Source organism: Aythya fuligula, chromosome 19 (genome assembly GCF_009819795.1).
Source record: "Aythya fuligula isolate bAytFul2 chromosome 19, bAytFul2.pri, whole genome shotgun sequence".
NCBI classification, from domain to species: Eukaryota; Metazoa; Chordata; class Aves; order Anseriformes; family Anatidae; genus Aythya; species Aythya fuligula.
Window position 1 is genome coordinate 9,994,867 of NC_045577.1, and position 17,630 is coordinate 10,012,496.

General features: G+C 50.9%; 2 protein-coding genes across 2 annotated transcripts; one reads left to right on the plus strand and one right to left on the minus strand.

Annotated features, from left to right (window-relative positions):
* Nucleotides 1-3,455: 3,455 nt before the first annotated feature.
* On the minus strand, nucleotides 3,456-14,328 carry ANAPC2 (anaphase promoting complex subunit 2). The gene is made up of 13 exons (XM_032200077.1): nucleotides 14,244-14,328; nucleotides 13,054-13,676; nucleotides 12,414-12,546; nucleotides 10,005-10,179; nucleotides 9,743-9,862; nucleotides 9,137-9,254; nucleotides 8,872-9,053; nucleotides 8,583-8,724; nucleotides 7,788-7,863; nucleotides 7,001-7,204; nucleotides 5,303-5,432; nucleotides 4,711-4,946; nucleotides 3,456-3,958 (listed from the first exon to the last, which is right to left on the minus strand). Exons 1-13 carry the CDS (start codon nucleotides 14,325-14,327, stop codon nucleotides 3,746-3,748), a joined length of 2,436 nt encoding a protein of 811 aa, XP_032055968.1. The 5' UTR covers nucleotide 14,328; the 3' UTR covers nucleotides 3,456-3,745.
* Nucleotides 14,329-14,386: 58 nt separating this feature from the next.
* On the plus strand, nucleotides 14,387-16,778 carry SSNA1 (SS nuclear autoantigen 1). Its single transcript, XM_032200078.1, has 3 exons — nucleotides 14,387-14,446; nucleotides 14,528-14,727; nucleotides 16,556-16,778. The coding sequence occupies exons 1-3, from the start codon at nucleotides 14,395-14,397 to the stop codon at nucleotides 16,682-16,684; spliced, it is 381 nt and encodes a 126-aa protein (XP_032055969.1). The 5' UTR covers nucleotides 14,387-14,394; the 3' UTR covers nucleotides 16,685-16,778.
* The last annotated feature ends 852 nt before the right edge of the window (nucleotides 16,779-17,630 follow it).

The window sequence follows — 17,630 nt, forward strand, 5'->3', positions numbered from 1 at the left end:
GTCTCCTCTGCTGGCCGGAGTGCTCCCATTGCACAGTGCAGGGATGAGCCAATCGCCCTGATTTGTTTTTCTTTTTTTTTTTCTAGCTTCCTCAGCTCAGGCTGAAAAATTCCCTCCCTGGCTTGTTTCAATTAACTTGAAGCCCTTGACGTTCCATCGCAGCTGAAGCGCTCATTAAACCAGAGTTTTTCCTACTGCAGCACTTTGAACCTACCGCAGCAAAACTCGCCCCGTGGCTCTGAGTCAGGGACGTGGCGGGGACGGGCGCAGCTCCTGCCCCAGCAAACTCATCGGGGTCGGGTTGGGGCAGGCTGCTCGTCCCGTGCTGAGCTCCACCGCAGCTCTGTGCAGGCTGGGAAGGGCCCCCTGTGCCCCGTGTCACACGCACGCCAATCGAGAAACATTTTTTTTTGTGGCTATCAGCAAAACACAACCAGCCCCGGCAGTGCTTGCAGCTGCTTTTGAGCCCCAGCTGCCAGCTCTTGCTCCATCGCTGGTGGTGGCTGGGGACAGCCCCGCTGCAAAGCTGGTGGCTTCTTTGATCTCGTGTGACCGAAGTATGTCTGCCCTCCCCGTCCCAGCCGCGGAGCATCCAGATGTTTGGCGTTCAGAACCATTGTGAACGCACCCGATGCAGCCACTGCCTGGCTGCTGCTGCTTCTATTTGCTCAGATGCCTCTCTTTCCCAAAAGCAATCCATCAAACAAACCAAATAGAATCAGAAGAAAGATGAGAAGGTGTGAAACACAGCCTCTGCTCCTACAGCCCATATAGAAAATAGGTACCTGCCATGGGATGCCCACGCCATGCTCCCTCTCACCTTGCCAGGGCACGTGGGTTGGGATGCAGCCCAGGTGCCTGGGGGCTGCTTTCAGTTATTCAGGGGGCAGAGAGCTGAGCCAGAGGTGACAAAAGGCTCTAGGAGCCAAGTGGTGTTCAAGAGAATGTGGAAAAGTCCCTGGGAGGCATTTTCTGCAGGGAAAAAAGTGTCCCCTGCATCCCAAACCAGGAACCTGCTCCAGGAGCACAGCATGGGAAGCAGAGACCAAAGCCTGGGGCTCAACAAAGTTTTGTCTCGTGTCCTTGTCCTGTGGGTCCTGGGTGCAGCTCCCGGGGACATCCTACACCATGTCCTGGCCATCCCACTCCCCTGGCGGCCCCAAACAAGGACAAGTCCAGCAGGGTGTCGTACCAGGGCCTGCTGGGCTCCACGCTTGCTCCTGGCATGTTTGGGCACTGATTTCCCTCCCTGCCTGCTGCCATTTGGGACTTAGCCACCATCTTCTTGGCTTTACCTGGAGTAGCGTCCCGTGCATTTGCTGTTAAAAACAAATTTTCCTGCCCTGCTCGGGGCTCCTGTTCCTTGCAGCACCACATATGCACCCAAAGCCAAGCTACCTACAGCCCACAGTCACAGTGGCCCAAAGTGTCCTCCCCATGTCCCCCTTTGGGCCACCAACCCTCAGCTCCATGCACCCAGCACCTACTCCACTACCTGCACTGCCCCAGGTCCCAGACATCACCCTCCCCTTCATCGGGTTGCAGCACAGCCCTGCAGAAGGCGCCCACCCTCCTGCCACCCATCCTGCCCCCAGGCCACAGACAGGCACAACCCCCAAAGGTTGTGCCTCTGGAGCTGATGGCTTCTCAGCTTCTCCACCCCGGGTAACACATCTGAGAGTAAAAGCAGGATTTGTGGGCAGCACTTGTTCAGCTTCAGGAACCAAAACAGCCTCAAGTGCCCCAGGTGCAGCAGCACCACCACCAGCTGAGCCAAACCCTGCTCGGTTTTCCAACGTACCTGAGCACAGCTACTGGGGTGGCAGGGGGCAAAGCCCTGCCCATCAGCAACAGCTGTCACCCAGAGCAAGAGACCCAGGACATCCTGCTGTCCTCTGAGTGGCAAGAAGCGTTGGACCAGGGATAGTCCAAGTCATCAAGGAACATCCTCATCTGCTGGCCGGGACACAGAGGATCACCACAGGACAGCCTCTGACCAGGGCATGGGGTGGTCCCAGGGCTTTCCTGGCTGGGATTTGCCCACTTGGGGTAGAGCAGGGGGCTTGCAGGACAGCCCCCAGGGCATCTCAAGGCTTTGCTTCAAACTGCCAAAACTTGCACCCCCAAAACAGCTCTAGCTGCCTGAGAGGAGAACATGGGGCTTTTGTTCCCCTCTGTAAGAGGGAGAGAAACCCCTGGTGCAGCCTGATCACAGGGGTTTTGAGGGTTTTATTTAGTTATCAACAGCCCCTAGAGCACAGGGAACGTTTGAAGCTCAGTAATAAAACATGTTAACCAGCTCCTAGTGCCACGAGACCATGAGCCTGGAGCAAAGTGCCACAAGACATGCTCTCACCCACAGAGGAAGAGCTGCAAATGTGCACAAGAGGGAGATAAGCTGAGAGCCCACAGCAGCACTGAGGGTGCCCACACTGGGGGACTTACAGGCCTTTAATGTAAGTAAGAAAGACAAGGCTGGATGTTCAATACAGGTCGTTTTATCTGCTCTAAGTGTCTCTCATGCACCTGGACCCACAGCAGAGCAGCCAGGGTTACAGCCTGCCTGCCCTGTACTCCATGTGTGGCCGCTGGTAGCAGTTTCAGCTGCCTCAATACAGCCTGGGCTAAAATATTCAGCAGGGGATGGAAAGACTTCTTGGGGTGTGGAAACTCATTCTTTGCCTCACAGAAAGCACATTTTTTAGGAAGAGCCAGATTTCCCCAGCATATTCCTCCCAATAAGCAGGACCCACCTGGAAAGCAGGACTGGAAACCTGAATGCTATTCAGTGGAGACTGAATGCAATCCCGAAACACATCCATTGCTCGCATCCATTGCTTCATCTTGTACCCAGGCTGGGGTCACAGTGTCTAAGCGTATCTCAGGGATCATCCCATCCAACTGCCTCACTATCTCAGCAAGGCCAGTAACCCTGAAGCACGCCAACAATGCACACTTGGTTGTAACAGCGGTGGTTTTCAAAGGGAGATGTGCGTTCATGCCATGGTGGAGATACCCTGCCAGTGCCCGGGTAGTCCCCTTATATCCTCTAGGACTAAAGAGCTTGCCTTGAAGAATTGCTGCATGTCATCATCTAAAGCATTTTTCATTCCACAATAAAATTATTCCACCCATCTTAAAAGTCCTGAACAAGGGTAAGGGGACCTTGGAGTCTCCTTGGAGCCAAAGGAGACAGGATGAACACCACACTTGCTTTTACGTAGGGTCTCACTCACCACAACCAGCCTCAAGAAGCTGCTGGAGCCACACAAAGAGACCCAGACACAGCTGCAGCCAACAGCCCCCTCCCAAAACCTCCCGGGGCTGCAGCTGGAGACCCAAGGAAAGGACGATGGTGCCCAGCAGGCTGGGGAGTTTCCTGCCGGCCCTTGCAGCGTGGGAAAGCTGATGCAAAGAGCACTCTGCCAAGAGGAAAGAAAAGAGTTGGTACCATCTGAAAAAGAGAATTGCTGTTTTTTATTAACTACTGAAGTAGACTCAGACACTCATTTATGAGAGGAAAGTAATGCGAGCAGCGGCTCCAGTCCAGAAGTTCTGTGGGGTGCACAGCCCAGGCCTCTGCTGAGCTGTCTCCACATGGAGGACACCCTTCTGGGAAGGGGGCACAGCAACACCCCCTCCAGCAAAAAAAGTTACCCAGCAGGATACAAGAAGCTGGGTGGCACTGAGGAGCTGAGCACAGGCCCGGAGAAGTGACACACAGGAAAGGAGGAAGAGTTGTAGTCTAGTTGCAGTTCTTGGGCAGGCGATAGACACCTCCAGAGTAGATGAGTTGCTGGTCCCGCACCTTTTTCTGGAGGAACCCCTGCAGCTCTTGTGTGTCAATTTCTGTGACCACTGGGCCTGTCATCACGAACATCTTCAGCATACTGTGAATCCTCTCCAAGGACAGGCTCTCGAGGTTGGTCAGCATTGCCTGGATGTATGTCCAGAACAGCTACAAGGGGACAGGCAAACAACAGTCAATCACAATCACATCAGTGCCGTGAAGAAAAGGGGTGCTTTAGCATCCCATATCCCAAAAACACAGCAGGGCTGTGGCTGGCTGTGAGTTCTGCTCTCAGCCGTGAAGGCCTGGCCTTTAAACAGGAAACATCCAAGAAGAGCATCAGGTGTCAGGACCACAGCTAGAAGGCAGGATCTGGCCTGCAGCACATGCATGACCCTTAGTGGATAAACACAGGTAGGACACCTTCATGCTGCGCGGCGGCACAACACTCATGCAACATGAGACACAGGTACCAGAAGAGCTGGAAGTGTCCAGGGGCCCCCACAGACAACAGAGCCAATAGTGCTGGGTAAACCTTTTTAACAGTCTGAGAGCAAAAAAATACTGCTTGGGTGAATCCAAGTAACGTCTATTTTCAAATATGAAATCAAATCTCAGGGTACTACTTTTTTTCTTTTTTTTTTTTTTTTTTTTTTAAACTGAACTAAGACATTTACAAACATCCAAATGGTTGCCTGGCTCAGATATTTTTCTGGAGTGAAGGCTGCCTTACAATACCTGCATTGTCATTGTTAATTATGTTAGTTATTATCACTTCAAAAACCCCTCAAGCTGGACTTGGTCACTGTAGTGGAAAATGCAAACCCAAAGTGCAAGTCAAATCCCTCATTTGCATCAGATCCCCCAAAGCCAAAAGCACTGCATGCCTGCACAGGCACCCACGACACACAAACAGGTACCTGCAGCTCTTCCTCCTTCTGGTCAGCCTGCGATGCCATGGCAGAGTCCCCCTCCTCATCACTGTCGATCAGAACAACCTTCTCCACCTGGTCCTTCTGCTCCTCCTCGATCACGGTAAAGGTGCCTGGGGGCTCTTCGCGCAGCACGCCCTGCTGCAGCCACAGCGTCATCTTACGCTTCAGCGATGTCACGGGCACCTTGAGCACTTCGCTCAGCTCCGTCAGCGTCCACGTGCCTGCAGAGACCACGGATATCAGAACGGAGCACAGACACCTGCCCACCCTGCAGCACGCCAGGATTTAATCAGAGATGGGGAAGGCTGGTGAGCCACGGCCAGGAGCAAGCAGCTGTGTGCAGTGACTGCCTGAACGCAAACTGGACGGTGAGCTGTGGCTCTTCTGGGTGCTGTCTCCAAGCAGAGCTGGAGACGCAACTCCAGCTACAGCAGATACTACAGTAGATACAGTAGATACAAGCCCAAAGCAGGTGTAGCTCCTCCTGTGAGATCTCTCAGACCCTACAGCCACCAGAGGAACGTGGCCTTCCCACCCACCCATGGGTGATATGCAGAGTGCCTGCCGTGTCACTCACTCTTGGTCTGGAAGTGCAGGATGATGGCAGCATGCACAGGAGACACTGACAGGGAGAGGGTGCGATCAGCCAGCTCCACGTCCAAGTTCACCAGTCCCAGGTGGTACTTCCAGTTCAGGGTCCTCATGGCCTGGAAAAGGGAGATGCAGCAGACCTTCCAGCCCCTCTACTGCCATGGCAAGCTGATCTCTATTCACCTCCACGAAATACAAAAGCTGCTCCCCTCCCCAGGAGTCTCCATCCCACCATCAATCCATTCCCCACACCCTCAAAGGAAACATCCTTGGCATAAGTTGTTGTCCCACCCTTGCCCAAGACCAAAGCCCCTCTCCTGCCTGAAAACCTCTGGTAGGGTAAGCACAAGTTGAGGAAATGCTGAAATTTCAACTGTGCCACTCAGGACAAACTCCTACCAGAACATAAATACTCATCTGGGGCAGGATTTCCTCAGAAGACAGGCCAATGTGAAATCTGATACCCATGTGAAAAGAACACTGCTTGTTTTGAAGGCTGAGGATGCTCTCAAGTACCAGAGTCCAAAAAATAATAAAAAGAAATAAAAGGCCACTATTGTACCACTCCTAACTATCTTTGCAGACACAAACATCAGTTGGCATCCACACATGGCACACAGCTGCAGCAGAAGACAGAGTCTAGAGCTAGGAGCCTCCCAGCTTCATGGCATACACCACCTGGTATGTAACAAGTTCAAGAAAGGATATGGAAAACCAAGCCTCAAGTAGAGTCAGAGCACAATAGGATAGGCAAATGGAAACATCACCGTGACACAACAAATTAGTTAGCTGCAAAGAACCATCTGTGCATGCACACAGACTCTATACTGGTATGACAAGCAGCTTTGAATGATCTGTGATCCAGAGGCGTGCTCTGCACTCCACCAGGTAAGAAGCAAGGTAATAAAGGTAAGAACACAGCTCTGGAAGTGACCTACGTCTCTCCATAACTTCCAGACTTCCAATCCCTAGTGTGTGCAGAGCCATATGTACCTCAGCCTTCTCCATCTGCCTAACCACCAAGACCAAGTGCTGAGCTACAAAGTGACCAAAACCACTTGCACCTAAACTGCCTGTCACAGAGCTGAGGGAATCCTCCCAAAATGAATGAAACAAGGCAGGAAAGAATACAAAGAGAAGACACAATGTTCACCTAACTCTGGTCTGACACTGGATCTCCTACAACAGGCTGGAAAGGAGACCATGTGAAAAGAACATCTTTTCAAGAGGAGAAACAGAAAAGTGGCAAGGTACTGAAGATGAGAAGTCCAGCATGGACAGGATGTCCCTCTTGTTACTATAGCACTTACGCCAGCAAGCTTAGACTAGACTCAGATGCTTAAAACCTTCCACCTCACCATCCATTTAGCTAACACTGGTTTGTTTTAGAAAACTCTCTTGCCTGACTGCAATTACAGTCAGGTACCCCATAAAGGCTAATAATCAGGCACCCCATAAAGAGAGAAACTGCTCTTTTGGAAATAGCTAAGCTAGTGCAGCTTCTAATCCAGTTTCAAAACTGAAGGACTCTGGGATTCCACTGTAACAGTGCAAGTGTTGTGGCAGCTTAGCAGCAACACTTTAATGGATGTTAACGGGAACTTTGGAAAAGCTGTGCAAAACCATGCTATAAAGTGGAGTTAACAGCATAAACCTCTTTTAAGGAGGGTTAAGGATGGCTCACCTTTAATTTCTCATACTTCTTGGAGTAGGCTTCCATGGCTTCCTTGACCTGCTCTGGAAGCTCCAGCTTCTCCTCCTTCAGCGGTGGCCAGAACTCACTTGACAGGATAACAGCAACAAGGCTGAACGGTGGCCTCTCCTCCTCTGGGAGCTTCTCTTCCTCATCACGAATGTTGGCATTAATGCGTCTCGAGTCAGCCATATCCTGGAAAAGGCAAAGGAAGCTAAGGCAGCTCCTTCACTTTCAAGTCAGCGCTAAACCTTAGGAAAGGAGAAGCTTAAACAGGGCAACTGGCATGGTCTCCAGGAGATGATGGGGACACTGGAAAAGTCATCATCATTTGTACCTACTAGCCACTACACCGGGCTACTAGATACTCAGAAACATTTGTGGGGAGGCTGGGGAAGGGCTGACAACTCAACACTGCCCTACAGCGGAGCCCCTCCAGGCTTGTCTTCTTCCCACAGTGCCCCCAACGAATGAAACTCCATAGCCCCAACCCTGGAGCTGGAATAGTCCAGCTCCTCAGTAACCAGAACGCTGTACTGCAGGAAGGGCAGGAGAGACAACAGCACTGGAGCAACCACCCCCGAGTCAATAATCCTACCCACAGGACTTGAAGAACAGACATTATGGAATGCAGTTCTGTCTGTTACAAGTCAGACTCTTCACCGGGATTCCCATAGCCCCATCTCTCTAAAAGACCCTTTTTGGGTCACTAAATCCCTCATCTTCACCAACGAGCTCAAACACCCAGGACTTGAATTAACAACAAGAACAAAATTACTTTCAACATGACTTCACAATAGTGCATCTGAGCTTCACCGAACCGCAGCTTGAGCAGCTCCACGTTGCGGATTTCCCTGGCAAGAGAAACAAAGGATCAGACACAGGTTCCTCTGACAGACTAGGCTGGCCCAGCCCCTATCCCTTGTGACACAGCCAAAAAAAAAAAGGAGTCCCTGACATAATGGTGCTCTTCTTAGGAAGCCTTGTAAGGCTTTTTGTCTGCAGAGGATGCCTCCCAGCATCTCCGTAAGGACAAGTCACTTCCTCTGTAGGCCAGCAGCTTTTTGAAGACTCTCCAACCCCTTTCGTTTGGACAAGCACAGCACCAGGCCAGCCTTCCTGACAGCACAGGAGACTGCTCATCATAGACGTGGCCCACACTGGCTGCACGTCATGGAAAGGAAAACCACTGCAGCTGATGATTCAATCGACAAAGCTGGGTTGCAGCTGCGGTTTCCTGATGCTTCATCCCCTTTTTGTACCTTTAAACTTCCTGCTGACCCAGAGCAGCCCCTGCAGGTTGTCAGAACTACCAGAACATACGGGATGGAGCTACAAGGGTGCCTGTGCTTTCAGTTCCCTACATTAGTGCAAGCCAAGGCCAACACTGAGCAGGAAGCAGCCAGTGAACAGGTGAGCACATGAAATTCTAGATGCAAACCCAAAGCTGCAGAGAAGATAGCCAAAGATAATCCCAGCTCCAGAAATGCCATTTTGTAGCACCAGGTCTGAAGCACAGCTTTGTCAGGTGATATTACCTGGAAAGCCCTGGGGCTGGGCATTGGGACCTCACCTCTCAGCACTGTAGTTGAACTGATGGAGCAGCCGGTCAGCCAGAAGCGTGCGGTATTCGTTGATAAACAGGTCCTTGCTGCCATAGATGCTGACCAGCAGGCTGATGATGTCTGAGGACCGACGTTTGGAACTTGATTTCCCTAGGGAAATTCAGCAGACAACAGTGAGAGATTAACAAAGACCTGCCCCAGCACAGATCAGCTCTGGAGGACCAATGAGTGACTCAGGACTACAGACAGCCACGAGAAGAGCGTGAGCTGCCTCGACTTCTGTCCTCGGCATCTAACCTGGATCTGCATCAACCGGGTCAGGAACCCAGTCCCCTGGTTCTGAGATGTCATCATCACTCTCCTGGCCATTCTCCAGAGTCACAGGGTCAGCTTTTGAGAGCTCATTTGCAAGATCACCAGAGCCCTCAGCATCCCCTGTGAGACCAGCCACAATCTGCCGCACTGTGTCTTCCCGAGTCCTGCCAAAAGGGAAGAAAAACAGAGCAAATGAAGGGGAGGGAAGAGAAAAGGAATGCACAAGACTGCCCTGCAAGCCTCTTACCTGAGGTATTTCCTGATGGGCTCACAGGCAACCTCCAGGATAACCATGGAGGGGTCAAGTTCCCGCAAGGCTTTGATGGCTGAGATATACAAAGTGATGATGTCGGATGTGTTGACACCTACAAGAGATGGGCAGGGGGGCAGTTCAGAGTCCCAGAGCAGAGACTAACAGCCTGGATGCAAGACAGGCTGCTCCAAGCCCTCCATTAGATCTATGGTGCTGAAGGTGAAGGACTTGCTGCCCTTCTGCCCTGTCCACAGGGATAGATCAGATCCATATAACTGAGAAACCAGTCCCAACTGCAAACACAGGTTCAGAGACTATTATAAACCAGCTTAGACCAGAATGTGTGTTAACAGAGAAGCCTTTAACCGCTTGGATAAAAGCTGAAGTTCTAGCTAGGCTTCTCACTGTACCACAAAAATCAGGCAAGAAGGGGCTGGGAAGTAATCAGCTACTAGTGCCCAACATGGGGAGCACACAATGTACAGAGCCTGGCTGCCTCTCGCTCAACAAACACAAAATGAAATGACAGCTCCCAGCAGATCCCCACTCATGACCAGGCTTCTTACAGTGTTGTGACATATGCAGAGATGTAAAACCCACCAGGATGCAGAAGTCGCATTTCCAGAGCACTTTTCAGGGAGCTGAGCAGCTGCTGCCTCTGATTAGTCCTTTCCAGGCAGAACTTGAGGTCCTCCACAGCAGGCTTTGACTCTGGGAAATCTACAGACCAAGCAATGATTAGAAACTGTGCCACACTCCACGAGGAGGCAAGAGGAGATGGCATGGCACATCAGGAGGTGAAGACAGATCTATCATGAATCCAAGCACAGGAGTGAACGAACACTGAACAGGTCACACCTACCTCGAATAATGCTGAAGAGCTCTTCAATGCGCATGCTGGCGTAGATGCGGTAGAAGAACCTTTGGACGTGGCACCGCCAGCGTTTCAGGGTGCTGCTAGCTTCTGGACTGGAGCGAGCCAAGGGACCATCTTGCAGAAAAACTCTGCTGAGCCAGCCAATCACTTTCTCAATCCACTGCAACAGAAGAAGGAGAGCAGAGAGCTGGTGAGCACCACAGCTGGATGCACAACCATGTCCCACACCTCTCCATTACCAGGCAGCTGCCACAGCAAGCAGAAATGAGCAGCCTGCCAAGCACAGCATCACCTCTAGCTGCTCTTCAAACACACCCTGGCTGAGGAAAGCCTAGCTGGAAGAACAGCTGAACCCCATGACCTACAGGATGTAGACTCTGCACATTTCTGTGAGGAGATCAGGGGTGACTGAGGACCATGCACAGGTGCTGGGCTCCTAAAAAAAGGACAAGGTATATTCAAAAACTTGCAGACTATTCAATTCTTGCAAAATCCTGTTCTTTTCTATTCCACACTTGAGGACCTATTCTCTTTATGAGAATTTGAGTAAATTGCCCACCTCACCATCTTTGGCACAGAATTTCTAAGCTTCCTGAAATCAATAAAGAACAAGCAAGCCACCTCAAAGACTCACAGATATAGTCATACCAGCCAAACTCAGGCACTTGAGATAAGACCACAAATACCAGCCTTAATAATTAAATCCTACAACCTGATCAAAGAGCTTCAGGAGGTTAACTTTGTATATTGGAGATTTAGTTTTCTACAGAGAAATGTGCATTTGTCATTATTTCAAATGTACTCAGCTACAATATCCAAATATTCAAAACAAATTCTTTTATTTTCTTTTTAGGGTAACAAGCATAACACTACCTGAGATAGTATTTGAGTATTAATAGGTATTAGATATTATTTTTTAATAACCAGATTTGGACAGCCTGAAACAAAAATGCAAAGTCCAGATCTGTTTTGCTGACGTTAATTTTTAGTCATCTGTTTGACTGAGGGAACACTGAAGATGTGAGGAATGCACGAGTTCTGCTAATAATTACAAGGCAGTACAAATCTGAGAAGTACAGAATATCTGGGCAGCAATTCTGGGCAAAACTGTGGAAAAGCTGATAAAGCATTCTGCTAAACAATAAAAGGAAAGGACTGTAACTGATGCAGAGTAATTAAATTTTAAGGATTGCCACTATTATCAAACCAACCCATTTTTTATCCTGGGCGTTTGTCTTCTCTGAATGTTCCTGTTATAGCTGGATTATCAACTGACATTCCAGACTGCCTGTGACATGTCTGGGAAGGAGGTTTGCTCTTACCATTTGTACATTTAGCAAGCTCTTTCTCAGTTTTCTCCTATTTAGCCTTTAGCTTGCCAGGTTTGTGCCTTTTTTTTTTTTTTTTTAATGTGTCTCTTCCTAATTCTCACATCTTCTAATATCCTGCAGCCAAACACACTGGCCTTTTCTGAAGCTGTGGGAGCGCGGGGACCTTCTGCAACGTGTGGCAAGTGGAATGCAGCTGCATTTTCCCTGGTGTCCTTAAACAGTCTCCAGGTTACCTGAAAGCATTTTACACTAGGGCCAAAAAAGAAAGTGTTGCGCAGCAACTACAGGGAAGTAAATTCCAAATCACTGCCGCAGTTTGCAGACAACAAAAAAGGCCAGCATGACAAACAGCGAGGAAACTGGGACAACCACGCAGAGCAGTCTGGTTCGCATGGCAACCTGACCTCACACATTGTTCTTCAACGCAGGCAAATGCAAGGGCATGAACCAAGGAACAAAGAGTGCAGAGCAAGCCTGCAGAACAGAGACCGTATCCCAGAAGAGCCATAACTCTGAGAAGAATTTTAAGGTCATACAGAGCAAATAACAAAAACTCAGTTTAAGGTAGCAGCAAAAGAATTAGATAGATGCAAGGAAGGAGTTTAATTCTGTATGCAGCCCACTGGAGAAATCAATACCAGAACACTATCTCCCATCCTTGCTTCCTGATTTAAATGGATGCTGAAAAATTAGAAAGTGGAGAGAAAACAGCCGCACAAATTGAAGTTATGGGCCCACCTACACACATGGAGGGCCTTCTACAGGTTAGGTGGCACTTCACGTTCACATAGTTTGTAGAACAGAACCACAGAAATTCCCTCGTTAATAGGGACATCACCAGGTGAAATGCAATGGTCTGGTATGCATAGGCCAGAGCATTCTCTTCTAGCATCAAATCAATATGGAAAGTTTTAACCACTACTCTTTTGCCCAGGAAGTCACAGCCCAGGAACAGGCATTTTCAGGTGAAATCAGGAATTTGGCCTGAGCAGCTCTGCCAGTAACAGGAGCAGCTCCACATCTCCAGAGCAAGGGCCCTGACTGCCCCTCCCACCTTCCTCACCTCCTGGAACTCATTCAGGAAAGAGTGCTCATATTCGCCCCTGCATCTCTGCTCCATCCTCTCCTCGATCATCCTGTGCAAGATGGTTGTGACAGCATCGGCGCTCACTCTCTCCAGCAAATTCAGCCGGCGGCTGCAGACACAGAGAGAGACCCAATTCAGAGTGACCAAAAGCAAAAGTACAAGCAAATAAAGAAAATCTAACTAACTGAAGGCACCTATCTCCCTGTGTGGTCCATGGATGCAGGAACACTTTTAAATTTAAACACTCTGAGAGCCTGCACAGATGCACTACATATATGATAGATGAAACTATCTCATTCAGAAGCATTATTTTCTAGCTATCAGAAGCTTTTTCATTTAGAAAAGTTTGCTTATTTGGAACAGAAGGCCTTAGAAAAAGACAGTGATATTCCCACAGCCAGTAAAAAGAACTTCAGTCTAAAGATCTGCTCTAGTTCAGCCACCAGCTAGCCAGCAGCCACAGAAACTGTGTGAAGTTTCCTAGGCAGTACTATGTCACTGCCTGCATAACCCCATGCACAACTCCTCCAGTTTTCAGATACAAGAGCTGCTGCTGCCACCCTCCCTGGACTATCTGCTTGTTCTGTGAGACAGCATCACCCCACAACATACGTACAGAATGTCATTGAGCTGCTGAAACTGTTCCATGGCTTTGGGACACCAGCACTGCTCCCTCTTACTGCCGCAGCCTGCGCACACCTGGCTCTCTCCTCCGCCCTCCTCCGTATCACTCTCTTGCTCGTTCTCACTCATGCTGCTCTCACACTCGTTCATTCCTTCTTCTCCTTTCTTCCACTGCCGCATGTATATCCGGAAAGTGCGGCTATAGAACTGCTGGATCATTTCTTGGAAGGACTTTGTGGTGGAGAAAAAAAGGATAGCTTTGAACATGGTGTAGACCTTCTCCTGCAGCATCTGAGCGCCTGTCCCCAGCAGCAAGCCCGCCTTGGTCCATCTCTCCAGGAGCTCCAGGCTGTTTAGGTAGGGGTCCAGGCGGCACTTGAGAAGACAAAACGCGTCCAGAAGGAGCAAGGAGCACTGAGGCTCCTCCGCTGTGTTTTCATACTGGCCAATGCAGTTCCAGAACTCAGGGGCTATATTTGCCTGGAGGTCCGTCTGCAACACCTCGATGAACCACTCTTCCACGATCGAGTGCAGGTCGTAACAGCGCAGCACCTCCAGGGCAGCCCGCAGGTCGGCATCCTTCAGCGGCCCCACAGGATCAGACCTTGGTGCTGCCTGGAAAGCAGAGGGGACAGCACGTCAAGCACACGCACACTTCTGTAGGTGGATCTGTGGCAGAAGAGCCCGCTCGGCCTGAGGAGTGGGGACCAAACGCACGCCGGCCCTGCTGAACAGCACCCAGCGGGTGCTGGGATCTCAGAGCACTGCTGGAAGCCCAGCATCCGCCTCAGAGGCCCAGTTCCCAAACGCGGTCCCCTTGGTGGCCGCTGCAGCAGGCACAGGCTGGTGCTGTGCACCCCAAAACACCAGGCCCTGCGACAAAACCCCAAAGCTGCCTTCTGCAGGGCGCAACCCAGCAGAGAGCCGCAGCACCGGGGGAGGAAGCAGCGATCGTTTTGGCCACTGTTCCACCACCACGGAGGGCGTTTGGGCCACGGCACCTCGTCAGGGCGAGAGGGCGAACACGAAACCAGCCCCGAGAGCGGAGGGACCGGGACCGGACCCGGGACCCCCTCAGGCACCACAACTCCCCCGGCCCCAAACCGAGGGCGGCTGCGGCTCCCCCGCCCCCCCTCGCGGCTCCCCGAGCCCCCGGCCCTTTCCCGGCCGCCCCCCGCTCACCAGCCCCAGGGCCGCGGGGGGCACCAGGGCGGTGCTGAGCCGGTGCCAGGCCGCCGAGAGCTCCGCGGCCGCCGGCGGCTCCATGCGGGCCGCGCCTCAGGAAGAGGCGGAGCGCGGCGGGGCCGTTGGCGGGGCCGGGCCGGGAGCCGCCATGGGCGAGGCGGGCGCGGCGCTGCAGGGCTGCAACGCGGCGCTGCTGGAGGGTGAGCGGGGACGGGCGGGTGAACGGGGCCGGGCTGTGCCGTGCCAAGACGGGGGCTAACGGGCCGGGCCGGGCCGGGCAGGGCTGGCGGAGCTGCGGGCCCGGCGGGACGAGCTGAGCGAGCGGATCCGGGAGGAGGAGGCGGAGCGCGGGCGGCTGCAGGCGCGGCTCGGGGCGCTGAGCCAGCGGCTGGCCCGCACCAACGAGAGCCTGGCCGGGCACCTGGCAGCACGCAGCGAGCTGGACAGGAGCATCGCCGAGACAGAGGCGGCCTACGGCAAGGTAGCGGGGCCGGCACACGGCCTGAGGGGGGAAAGGGGGGTTGGGGTGGTCTGGGGGCTCTGCTGGGCAGCCCCCGGCTGAGCAGGGGTGGGGGGAGCCGCAGCACGATGTGGAAATAGAGGAAAATGGGCTCTGGGACACCAAACCCTGCAAAAGGTCCCCTCGCCAAGCCTGTTCGGGAGAGGGGAAAGGAAAAGGAGGAAACCAGACACGGCCAGAAGACCACAGGAATCCACGCAGGTAACAACAAACCCATGCCAGAACTGTCGGCCCTGCGCTCTTTTTGCTTCGCTTTCATGTAATTTCATCTTCTGTCTTTCTGTGAGGCAGCATCTGCCATATCGGCACTGAAAGGGCAGGAATGTCAGAGCAGCCAGGGGGCAGGAGGCAGCCCGGCAGCACAAGGGCTGAGCATCGCTGTCATTTCTGTTGCGGGATGGCTCAGTCCCTTCACCCTGCCTGGATTTGGAACCTCTGCTGGGCAGGGACTGCTTCATTCCGCTGACAGGATAACAGCTGAGTTAGCTTTCGAAATCAGCTTTTGAAAAGAGTAAAAGGCTCTTTCCAGGTAGTTGCCTAAATTTTCCCTTCTCCCATTTCTTTTTTGAAGGCAACAACTGCTATAAGCGTTGAATCCTCTTATCTCCTCAGGCCAGTGCCCTCTGGCCAGCCTTCCTGGCAGCAGCTGTTTTTAGATGAAGCTGGAGCTGATTTCTCTGCCTGCTTCAAGACCTGCTGGTTTAGGGTGAAGGGGACAACTCATATAAAAAATGTAACAGCTTAGCAATTTTGTTGTAAAGCTACAGAAACAACAGCACAGGTTCTAAAAGAAAGCTTCCCTGAGATACAAGTCACAACCCCCTATCCTACAAACAAATTCATGTTTATTGAAATTAGAAGACAAAGTCACAGTAGGTAAAGAGCCAAGGTGGTTAGGAGAGGAAATGCAGACATCCTGCAAATAGAAACAAGTAACAAAGTTCCTTTCCTGTGGATTTCCATCTCTTGTCTGTAATCATACTCCTTGCCTTTCCCCAGCCCATGAGTTGCAGGACTCCGTCCCCATCCACCGCATTCTTCCATGGACACAGACGACAAGATCCCACCAACTTCTACTGGCGTCTCAGCCTGCGGGGCACTTGCCTTCATCTCTTCTCTGACCACTTAATGATTTCCACAAGTTTATAGGAGTGTAAAAATGATCTTTGAGACTATAACCCTGCTACAACATTTTGTTACAGTTGTCCACCGTGTTAAAACTTTACAATGGAGACATGGGCAGGCAACAAGATCTTCTAAGCCTAGCATAGCCTTGTATCCTAACGCACCACAAGTTGGAGTGCTAAATTATATAAAACAAGCTAAAAGCAGAAGAAAATGAATGAAAGCAGAAAGATTTAGTCTGACTTAAGGTCATTGTGGAGTTGAGTAACATCTTGAAGCAAGAAACCTAAAGTGTGCAGTTTTAGTAGTAGAAGACAGTTGAAACTGTGTCTGAGTACAATTCTAATACTGATCTAAAAAGCCCAAGTATCAGCATCTCTTAAAAACTAAAGTTTAGTCCACAGCCTGCTGCAGTAGGAAGTTCTCTGCCCCGTGCTCGAAGACTGATAAACTGCTTAAGTTATTTCTTATTCAGAAAATGGGCATAAACCAGAGAAATTCCTCCACAGATATTCCTGCAGTGAGACAGAATACCTAATTCTCAGTGGTGTAATATCCTAAGGGATGGAGAGTCTCTCTTGCTCCAAGGTAGATCAGGTGAATTCAGAAAGAACTGTTTAGTTGATGTAAAAAAATAAGCTGTTTTTATTTCCTTCTTTCCCAGATTCTGGAGAGTTCTCAGACATTGCTAGATGTCCTGAAGGGAGAAATTGGGAATGCTAGTAAAGCCAGTGAGCCAAAAAGCACTTCAAAACAAAAAGAAAAACAAACGAGTGGACAAAAGCATTCCTAAACTTGTTCTTCAGCCTGGCAAGGCCTGTTGGTCTGGGACAGCTGCTGTTCTGGTACAAGGATGCCACATTTAATAAAAGTCTTTGTTTGCAGGAGTACGTTTTCCTTTCAAATGCACTTTGGTATTAGTTAGAGAACTGCTAAATGTATTCCCCTCAAGCTAGGGATCAGGGTAGGTATGCTACAAAAATACCCTTTCTTTCGGGCACAGTGATACTGAAGCGACACCTGAGCTAATGCTCCTGCCCTGAGCCAGCCTTCAGCTTGCTTTGCCAAGAACAAGCTTAGCATTCGTCTGGTACAGACAGGGATTAGCACACAAAGCCAGGAAGTGCAAAGGCAGCACTCAGCGAGGTGCAAGTCACAGCCACAAGGCAGAGCAGGCAAACTAGGAGAGAAGAGAGGTCAGCAGTACACCAGAGCCCCATGGGCCCCTCTTGAGATGCACGCTGTGCTCTCAGGCCTCCACTGAGCCTGTCCTAACTAGAGAAGGTGCAGGCACTGCTCACTGAGATCAGCACACAAAGTACCAGAGCAGCATTTCAGTCAGCTGAAGTCAGTGAAGCAACCTGGAGGATATTGTTCACTTTGTTGATCCACATCAGAATGAAGCCAGGACTAGTTTAGACAGCTTGTCCCTAACTTAAACGGCAAGCAGGTTTTGCTTCACCACTTGCAGTTTTGTTAGGCTGCAGCTCTAGAGACAGGACTGCTATAAGGCCATGGCCTGAGCTTTCTACATTACAAGATGCTCACTGGGACCTTTTCTACTAGAAAAAAATGTGCAGAATGTTTTCCTCCCTGCTCACCTTTGGCCCTGTGTGCAGCTGCTGGCTGTGGGCACTGCTCAGTGTTCACATATCTGATAGCTTAGTCTTCCCTTAAATCACCAAAAGTCCCAGCATCTTGCTTTTTAAGTGTTTCATTACTGGGAAAAGACTTCAGCA

What these genes read in the sequence shown, in the direction of transcription:
- ANAPC2 (XM_032200077.1), bottom strand. Translation starts at nt 14,327, where the DNA reads ATGGAGCCGCCGGCGGCCGCGGAGCTCTCGGCGGCCTGGCACCGGCTC. An exon ending in ATTGTGAAGTCATGTTGAAA is followed by an intron (nt 7,205 to 7,787) that starts GTAATTTTGTTC and finishes TGCCTTTTCCAG; the next exon opens with GATATGGCTGACTCGAGACG. An exon ending in CCTGCACTTCCAGACCAAGA is followed by an intron (nt 4,947 to 5,302) that starts GTGAGTGACACG and finishes TGGTCTCTGCAG; the next exon opens with GCACGTGGACGCTGACGGAG.
- SSNA1 (XM_032200078.1), top strand. Translation starts at nt 14,395, where the DNA reads ATGGGCGAGGCGGGCGCGGCGCTGCAGGGCTGCAACGCGGCGCTGCTG. An exon ending in CAACGCGGCGCTGCTGGAGG is followed by an intron (nt 14,447 to 14,527) that starts GTGAGCGGGGAC and finishes CGGGCCGGGCAG; the next exon opens with GGCTGGCGGAGCTGCGGGCC. An exon ending in CAGAGGCGGCCTACGGCAAG is followed by an intron (nt 14,728 to 16,555) that starts GTAGCGGGGCCG and finishes CTTCTTTCCCAG; the next exon opens with ATTCTGGAGAGTTCTCAGAC.